Source organism: Octodon degus, unplaced genomic scaffold (genome assembly GCF_000260255.1).
Source record: "Octodon degus isolate 3935 unplaced genomic scaffold, OctDeg1.0 scaffold00028, whole genome shotgun sequence".
In the NCBI taxonomy this organism is placed as follows: Eukaryota; Metazoa; Chordata; class Mammalia; order Rodentia; family Octodontidae; genus Octodon; species Octodon degus.
In genome coordinates this window covers 10,133,217-10,143,187 of record NW_004524604.1, presented here as the reverse complement: position 1 = coordinate 10,143,187, position 9,971 = coordinate 10,133,217, and the positions used below count along the sequence as shown (strand labels likewise).

Here is a 9,971-nt window from a genome sequence, read left to right as displayed (position 1 = left end):
GGCTGGCCTTCAACTATGTCAATACTCCTGCTTCCACCTCTCAAATGCTAGGATTACAGACAACCACATTTTGTTGCTAGTGTTTTCTGTATGTGTATTACATACTATATAACTTTATTGCATAAGTATCTTTTGTGTAGATGACCTTGCCCAAAAGCTGGTTAATGTGCTTGGAGCACACTGAAAGCAAGCTATGTATATTAAATGCATTGTGATTTACTGTATTTTCAGTTGATGGGTTTATTGGGATACAAACCCATACATCAAGAACCAGCATGGAGAGAACAATTAAAGTAAATGGATAGCAGGTGATGAGAGCCAGGTTTCTCACTGATTCACCAAAATAACACTATGCTGATTCGCTTGAATAAAATATGCTGTTAGAAACATTTACATATGTACTTTTATGAAGTTTACCACATGTAGAAGTAAACTGTTTTGCTTAAATGACATTACACTGATCCACTCATGTAACTAGTACTGTTAAAAACTCTGCATCGGGATTTAGAAAGACAAGTTTAATAGAAGATATTTTACAAAATACCTAACCAGTATTCCTCCAAAGTGTCTGGTCATCATAAACGAGGAAAATCAGAAAAAGTCTAAAGAGTAGCCTATGCAGATCTAACAAATACATGGTACCTAATCAGAAAAGGAGTTAGGGAAATACACATCGCTTCCTAACCACACAGAGCCTTACCACTCACTAGACATCAGGGAAACGCAAATCAAAACTTCACAACCCCGGTTCCACCAAAAAAACCAAACAAAAAAAAACCAAAACCAAACAAACAAAAAAAACTTCACAACCACTAGGATGGCAATATTCAAGTGTAGTGGCAGGGAAGTATGTGAAGAAACCAGAACCTTTAAACATTGTCAGAGAAGTGGTGCAGCCACTTCATAAGTTACCATGATCCAATCCACACTCACTTTTGTATCTCAGTGGAGAACACACAGAAATTCATTACTGTTCCTTATTAGTATCACTCATGACTAGTCACAGTGGCCTCCAAATGGAAAAAAAAACCAACCCATTACCAAATGTTCAACAGCAATTATCTGGAAATAAAAAATGGGAGTCCTATTGTTATAGACAAGGTAGACATGAACACTATCCTGTCACAAAGATATCTATTTAGAAACATAATTAGTAACTACACAAAGACTCGGGGAGAGAACACTGCTAATGGATTCAGATATTCTATTTTGGAATGGTGGTGATGGTTACATAAACATGAATGAAGATGGTTACATAAACATATGGGAAGACTACTGAGCTACAGTAAATTCTGTGGTTTGTAAAGTGTATCTTAATAAATCTGTTCTAAAAAAAAAAAAAGAATCTGTGATGCTCTTTAGACAGGTGACTACATAGCAGACAAGTAGAGTAACAGATCAGTGTTTAGCCCCCCTTCCAAAGTATTCTTTGCTAAAGCAAAAATTCTAGGTAGAAACTGAAAGAAAGACTACACTGAACAACTGTTTTATAAACCTTTATTGGAAAGGCTACAAACTTTATATTGCCACTACATTTCTTACGCTTGAAGTGTTGTGGGGAAATAACCTTGAATACAAAACTATGCTGTTGAACCTCGCCCAGACTTGTTGCAAAGTGTTTTTCGTACAATGGAGGTAGAATAGAGAGGGCAATAAATTTAAACCTCATAGGCCGTGATTAGTGTCAGGGAACTTTTTCTCATTAAGATTCGAAAAGACCCAGAAAAATACTACATACTATATTTAGGATCTCGATGGCATAATACATTTTTAAAATTTTGGTTTTTGTTCTATCTGTTGCTTTGCAAATGTAAAAGGTGCATCTGATGTTTCCTTTCCCTTAAATAAGCATGTTCAAAAAATACATACTCTAGGAATAAAAAGGTTAATAATCAGATGAAGAGGAATAATACCTTTTCATAGTTTTACCTAATTTTTCTCATACCAGCCTGAGTTTTTTATAAAACATTATAGAGTATCAAATAGTCAATGCTTTCCCCAATTTCAAATATTTAACCTAATAGAGAAACAGCATCTTTAACATTTAATGAAAATAGGGCAACGTAACAGGCTATGCAAACATGGTTCTACTATGGATTCACTATTACTTTATTTTGAAAAGGAAGGTGGAGAGGGGCCTGGGCTAGCCCCAGTGTTGAATATCTTAACTTAGGAGTTCTGTAACTTAGATGTTCTTGACTCTACAAAGCATCAACTGAAGTCAATAAAACCTGTTTTTACTAATCTTTGTATTTTAAACTATAAATGGGCAGGTGCCTGCAGTATATACTTTAGGCCAATGGGCTTCTTTAGGCCATTTAAAAACCAGCACTAAGGATAACATTCTTTAGTCTGAGAATACATTTTACAGTCAAAATATGTTCTTTCTAAAAATCTGACACGAAGAATAATTTACACCAACTGCTTTTTATTATCGAGTTTTGGACACCTTTCACAAGATGGTTAAAAAAAAAACCAAAAACTTTACAACCATTGCTAATGTAATTTTCCCATTGTTCCCAGTCAGCTCCAAACCCACTGTGTGCAAAGCCCGTTTTTCCATGCATCTAAATGATAGATACAGGCTATGAGATTCTTTATTCTATTTGTAGCAGTTTATGCAGGTGCAGCCAAACACAAAGCTTCAGGGCAAATTGTACAAACTTTACAGTGTGGGCTTTGAATTTAAAATAGAAACATAAAATCTACACAAAACTGATAAAAAGCACAGATACCAGGACTGAAACTTATAACCCAGTGTGAAAGGGAGTCTTGTTTCCTTTCAAGTGCTTTATTCTGCTACAGAACAGTCAAAATGAAGATGTAAAGCTTTGTGGTTAGTTTAAATTATACACTCTGTAAGATACTATACCAATTTTAAAAGTTACAGAGACCAACAGATGTCCATCAGTTCATCTGGATCGATCACACTCCAGCTGGATCACTGAGAATAAATCAGGCAAATGTGGAAAGAAAATCCTCCTGTGCAATTTGTCTGCAGAGTTTACTGATGTGCACACTGTACTCCAGGCCCATGATGGCTGCTGCTTTCTTCATCAGATCTATCATTATAGGCTTCCCGCCTCTGACCACCTCCTGAGCCTCGAGTGCTATCAAATTCCTGGAGCTCTACTTCCTCAGTTTCTCCAATTATGTTAGGAACTTCAGGTCTAGACGGAAGAAGATCTTCTAGTTCCTTCATTAAAACAAACAAAATGAGGTCAGTTACAGTATTTTCTTCAGCGTCCCTTTTCATATAAATTAGGTACATGCTTCTCTTAGGTTCAAAGTGAATGATCTTTGCACGTACAGTCACAGATTACAAACTGATGGCCCATGGCCAAAATCTGCAGACAGCTTTTCTGTAACCCATTTATAGCTTAATTTAAAACCACCACAACAAAATGGAATTAGCCGCCATATTTCAACACTGGAAAATGTCACAGCAGACATATCTTCCTACATCCAACACCAGCTATGCAAAGTGGAGGGAGTATGTACATTCCCTCTGCCCTACTTAGGGCAAGGATCTGCTCTTCTAGATCTGCTCATCTATCTATCACCTCCTCACCCAGTCTACTCCTGACAGCTTGCTTCCATAGACATTTAAATCAACAACTCTCAATTTCATATCCAGGGGCTGGAGAGATGGCTCAGTGGTCTAAAGCACCTACTTGGAACAAGCTCGGCAAAGCACAGGGACCGCGGTTCGATCCCCCAGCACATGCCAGCCAGCCACGCCCCCTGGTGGGCTGAGCTGGCCATACACACACACACACACACACACACACACACACACACACTAAATAAATGTAAAAAAAAAAAAAATTTCATATCCAGGAAAACCCACTAATCATGTAAATGTTAAAATAGTTACATTTAAAATATGATCTTATCTTAAAAACAAAACCAAAATAAAGGCACACATCTATCAGGTGCTGAGGCACGGACAGTGAGATAAAAGCCAGCCCCAGCTACAGATATATGGTGCTACCTCGAACTCCCTTCCCCAAATTCAATGCTTAAATCTGAAGACCACTTACAGAAAGCTTATCAGGGTTGATCCAGTTGTTTTCCGGAAACTGCACATCAAACTTTATGTAAAGATCACCTTTTTCAAAGGGATTACGATACTGTGGCATTCCTTCACCTCGCACTACACGAACACATCCTATTATTTAAGAGGAAATGTCAGAATTTTACCAAGAAAGGTGTTCAATACTATGCTTTTGAAAGTTACCTGCTATAATAAAAACAAACAAAAAATTCTAAGAATACGAAGGAAGCCTATATCAGATAAAATCAAAATTTACCTGGTTCAATTACTTTGCCAGGGGGGTACTTCACCACAATCTGACGCGCATCAAGGTGCTTAAAAGTGAACTGAAATCCACACAGAGCTTCAACAAGTCCTATCTTATATGTCATGTGCAAATCATTCCCATCTCTCTGGAACACCTATATATAAAGCACACATGAAATAAATTAGATTATAGGTTCATAACCTTTTGACTACTTTCCTTCAATTTTAAAACCTTAATTCTACCACTTACTGCAAAAGTCAAAGTACTACCCCTAGCTTACTAATTTATATTAAGAGGGCTAGCTACAATCAAGTACTAGTATGACAAAATTTCTATCAGGAAGGCAATGGAAATACGACAACACAAAACATTAAAACAATACAACTGAGGCACTAGGTTTTAAAGTCTAGGTGGGCTTCTGTAGAACAGATTCAGCCTAGCCTGCTCCCTATGCATGACCTGAAAGGGATAGGGAAGCCCAAACACTAAAAAGCTGAACTGGAGAGTCAGATATGCTGGTGGACACCTGCAATAGCAGATATTCAGGAGGCTGAGGTAGTAGAACTATGAAGGGCTATATAGTGAGAGCATCTCCAAATTGAAAAATAACAAGGTAATATAAAGAGGGGGAAAAAAAGTTAGATAATAAGGAGACAAGATTTTTCTCAAATAAAGATTAAGAGATGGAGAGGGCAGGAAGAAGATGAAAAAATTACATCTTATAATATGCACTGACCAACTCTTCAAAACAATGTAAACATTATGTACTACAAACATACAATAATGTATTTTTTAACTTCAAAAAAAGGAGGGGCCAGGGGTTCAATCCCCCCCCCCCCCGCCTGCCATGCAGGCCCCACCCCCAGGGCACACTAAGACGGCAACTGGGACTGGGCATGGTGGCATGTGCCTGTAATCCCAGCTCTTGAGAGGCTGTAAACTCTCAAGAGGCTGTAAACTTGTAGAGTGGATCACTACAAGTCCAATCTAGTAGTGAGACCCTGAACACCCTTGTAGACCCTTCCCTGAAATACAAATAAATAAATAAATAAATAAATAAAAGGGCTAAGGATGTGCTCAGTGGGTTCAATCTACAGCGCACATGCACAAAATACCCACGAAAATTTAAGTGGCTCAGGCCTATAATTTACACATGGGTTTTATCATTCCTACAATCCAAAATTTACTTAGATGGGTATAATTTTTTTTTTCATTTAGTACAGGATCTCACTATGTAGACTGGACTCATAGTGATTATCCTGTTTTCAGCCTCCCAAGTGCTGGGATTACAGGCATGTGCCACCATGCCCAGTCTCAATCGCTGTCTGGGGTAAGACTGGCATGGAACGCTGGGGATTGAACCCTAGCCTCTGTGCTCTGCCTAAGCAGGCGCTTTAGTCCACTGACATATCAGGTTGGCCTCTAGATGGATGTAAATTAAGTAAGTGCTGAAATTAACTTAATCTTATATTGTATGTCTATGGCAAAGGAAATGTGTATGAAAACCAAATGTACTTTCACAAATAAGTTTTAATTTTTACTGAGAAAAAAATGCCAAGTATTCATAAAGATTAAATAGAACAGGAGCACCAAGATGACAGTGGTAAGCAACAGAGAAAAAGCCTTTCTGAGAGTAGGCAAACACTGGAATAAAGCAATGTGAAAAAGATAAGGAGGAAGGAATTGGGCCCCCTGAACCCAGGAAGGAGCTGTAGTATGAATTAAGACCAAAGAGAGAGTGAAGAAACAAACTTCAAGGTAGCCGGCAGCACCTTCTCTCTGAGATGGGACTCACTGCACAAGAGGAGCATTTCAAATCTGCAGACACAAAGGACTGCACAGCCAAGCAATGAGTGAGTGCTACGGGCTCTTTTGCTGCACAGGAGAGATCAACTGGCTTAAAGTCATCCTCAAGAGAGGCCAACCTAGCTCAGAATTCAGAGCAGCTGCTGGTTCCATCTAGTGGCTCCAAACTGGGCTCAGCCCCATGGACGGTGCACTGACAGATGCTGGCCAAATGGATCTGATGTTGGCCAGAAGGTGGAGGCTCTCTTGAGATTATCCATTACCCTGCCAAAAAGCTACTGCTGCCTTGCTAGGATAGATCAGTATGGATCCGGACTTTGTCTCTACATGCTGTCTACAGGAGAGACATTCATGGAAGTGGATTTGTGTTTTGTTTTTGTTTTTTTTTTTATTTTTTTTGAGAGAGAGAGAGAGAGAGAGAGAGAGAGAGAGAGAGAGAGAGAGAGGTGTGTGTGGCCAGCTCAGCCCACCAGGGGGCGGGGCTGGCTGGCATGTGGTGCTGGGGGATTGAACCGCGGTCCCTGATGCTTTGCTAAGCTTGTTCTAAGTAGGTGCTTTAGACCACTGAGCCATCTCTCCAGCCCCAAGGATTTGTGTTTTTGTTTCTGCTTTTTTCTACTTTATTTTTTATCTTGTTTTGTATGTGTGAACATGGTTTCTAGCCTCTTTGTGGGTGTTGCTCTGTTCTTTTTCTCTCTTCCATCTTTTTCTCCAGTCTTCACCAGTTCCCCAGAGTTAGCATAATGCCTCTTTGTCCTTCATCTTTACTTCTAATCTCTTCCTCTACGTATTTTTCTTTAACTCCTTTTAAATTTTAACCCTTAAAGGTAAAATTGACATACAACCAAAATCTAGTTCATATGGGTTAAAGGTGGCAACTTTAACAGTTACTTCAGTTTGTCATTTACTAGGCTGTGACTGATGCTGTTTTTGCTGAAGATACCATGTTAGTCAAAAGTGACACAATTATTCTAAATAGCTATTCTTCCTGGTTGTGCCAAGACTGGGAGTAAGAGTAATATAAAATACCGTGGCCCAGTGCCAAAGAACCAGGGGCTGCATCAAACAGGTGGCAATTTCTCATCCTCAACAAACAGAAGAGGGGCTGGTGAGATGGCTCAGTGGTCTAAAGCACCTACTTGGAACAAGCTTGGCAAAGCACAGGGACAGGGACTGCGGTTCAATCCCCCAGCACCACATGCCAGCCAGCCCCGCCCCCTGGTGGGCTGAGCTGGCCACACACACACACACACACACACACACAAATAAAAAATTAAAAAAAAAAAAAAAGAAGAGGTTTGCTCTTACAAAAGACTCAAACCCCAAAAGCCAGATAGCTGGAAGATACCACAGAGAAGTAGTCATTTCCTAAAGGTTCTGAATATTAGCAAGAAAGCAACCCATCACAGGCAATTTACAGACACCATCCCAAGAATTAAAATTAAAAAAGAAACTGAGAAGAAACTTAAAACAACTTGCAACTCCAGACATCCAGTTCTCCAAAAGTAAAACCCAGAGAGCAATGAGGTAAGACAATCTGAAAGCCACCCACCTGGCCTCTCTGAAATGGAAACAAAAAAGCAACTGAATGAAGGTCTAGAAAAAAAATCAAACTAGAAATAATTTCTCAGGGCCAGGGAGATGGCTCAGTGGAATAAGCACTTCCCTGGCAAGTGCAAGGGCCTGAGTTCAATCCCTGGTTCCGCCAAAAAAAAAAGGAGAGAGAGAAAACAAGAACTTCAACTCCATGAACCCCAAGAAAACAAATCCACCAGGCAAGACAAACAATTAAGCAAGCAGAGGAAAGGGGGAAGAAGGAGAGGAGCCAACAACAGGAAAATAACATGACAAGGATAAGTGAACACAGATCAGCATAACCATCAATGTTCATGGTCTCAATTCACCAATCAAAAGACAGACTGGCAGAATAGATCAAGAAGCAAGATCCAATATGCAAGAAACATTTATTTCAAAAAGAAATTCATAGGGGCCAGGGAGATGGCTCAGTAGAATAAGCACTTGCCTGACAAGTGCAAGTGCCTAAGTTTAAACCTCGGTTCCGCAAAAAAAAAAAAAAAAAAAGAAATTCAGACTGAAAGTCAAAAGATGCAAAACAACATTCTATGTAACAGGAACCCAGAAAAAAGCAGGGGTAGCTATTCTATTTGCAGACAAAATGAATTTCAAGCCAAGACTGATTAAGAGAGACAAGGTCACTACATTCTTATAAAAGGAACAATACAAGATGAAGAAATACCATAAATATATATGCAACAAATACTAGTACATCTAACTATATGAAACAAATATTAAGGAACATGAAAAATCAGGTAAACATTAACACAATTGCATTGGGATATCTTACTGTTAGAAAAAGACCTATCAACTAGACCAAAAACAAAAACAAAAACAATGAAAATATTAAAACTGGGCCAGCCAAATAGCTCAGTGGACTAAAGCACCTGCTTAGGACTGGGATTTGATTCCTGGTGTTCCATGTGTCCCTAGGGCTGGCTGAGATGATGACTGAAACTGGGTGTGGTGGCACACCCATGTAATCCCAGTGCTGACCCTGTACTAAATACATTAAAAAAAAAAAAGAAAAAGAAATATTAAAACTGAACCAAACATTTGAACAGATGGACTTAGTAGAAACCTATGGTGTTCCACCCCACTTCAGAATACACATCCTTCTTAGCTGCACATGAGGTGTTCTCCCAAAATAAACTACATACTAGCTCACCAAACATGCTTAAGTAAATCCAAAGAAACTGAAATTATCTCATGCATATTATCAGACCCTATGCAATGAAATTGGAAATCAATGGCAACAAGAACTTCCTAAGCACATGGAAACTAAATAGCATCCTGCTGAACAACCAATGGATCACAGGTGAAATTAAAAGAAAAATTTAAGCAGTTTCTAATCGACAGTTAAAGATAATGACAATATAACATGCCAGAACTTATAGAACACAATGAAAACAGTCGTAAGAGGGAAAATAACAGTGAATACTGGTATCAGGAAAATAGAGCAAGCACAAATAAACAACTTAATGGTGAACCTCAACCTTCTAGAAAACAAGAGGAGGCTAAACCAAAAGCTCATACAAGGAAGAATAATCAGCACAGAAATTGACACACTGGAGACTGAGAAAACAATACAGAGAATCAGCGAATTGAATAGTTGGTTCTTTGAAAGGGTAAATAAAATCTGCACTTAGCCAACGTTATAAAAAAAAAAAAAAGAGGACTCAAATCCATGCTATTATGAATGAGAAGGAAGAGAGAGGAATGCAGTGTAAAATCACAATGGAGGGGCCAGGGAGATGGCTCAGTAGGATAAGCGCTTGACTGGCAAACGCAAGGATCAAAGTTCAATCCCCGGTTCCGCAAAAAAAAAAAAAAAAAAAAAAAAAATCACAATGGACCCTGCAGAAATCCAGATCATCTATATCTCCTTTGGAATTTGTAATTAATAAAATCAAAAATGCAGAAAAAACATTCCTGAATCAAGAAAAAGAAAGAAACCTAAATAAACCAGTATCAATCAAATGAAACTGAGGATGTAAAAATCTACCAACAAAGCAAAGCCCAGACCCTGACAGATTCACTGTTGAACTCTATGAGAAATTTAGAGAATGGGCCAGGGAGATAGCTCAGCTGTTTAAGTGCCTGCCTGGCAAGCGAAAAAGACCCTGGCTCAATTCCCAGTACCGCACGCCATACCGGCCCTGAGCCAGCCACTGAAAGGTGTGGTGGCGCATGCCTGTAATCCTGGGGCTGGGGAGGCTGAGATAGGAGGACCACTACAAGTCTAAGCTGCATAGCAAGACCCTGTACCAAATAAATACTTAAATC

The 9,971-nt window shown here is 39.1% G+C and overlaps 1 protein-coding gene across 1 annotated transcript in view; it reads right to left on the bottom strand.

The window, feature by feature from the left end:
- Positions 1-1,481: 1,481 nt before the first annotated feature.
- The window catches only part of Dnaja2 (DnaJ heat shock protein family (Hsp40) member A2), a 23,973-nt gene continuing 15,483 nt past the window's right edge, over positions 1,482-9,971 (bottom strand). The window contains exons 7-9 of the mRNA XM_004629195.3: positions 4,314-4,458; positions 4,044-4,171; positions 1,482-3,196 (exon numbers count right to left, since the gene is read on the bottom strand). Of these exons, the coding sequence (XP_004629252.1) occupies positions 3,005-3,196; positions 4,044-4,171; positions 4,314-4,458 (465 nt within the window). The 3' untranslated portion in view covers positions 1,482-3,004. The remainder of the gene's footprint in view (positions 3,197-4,043; positions 4,172-4,313; positions 4,459-9,971) is intronic.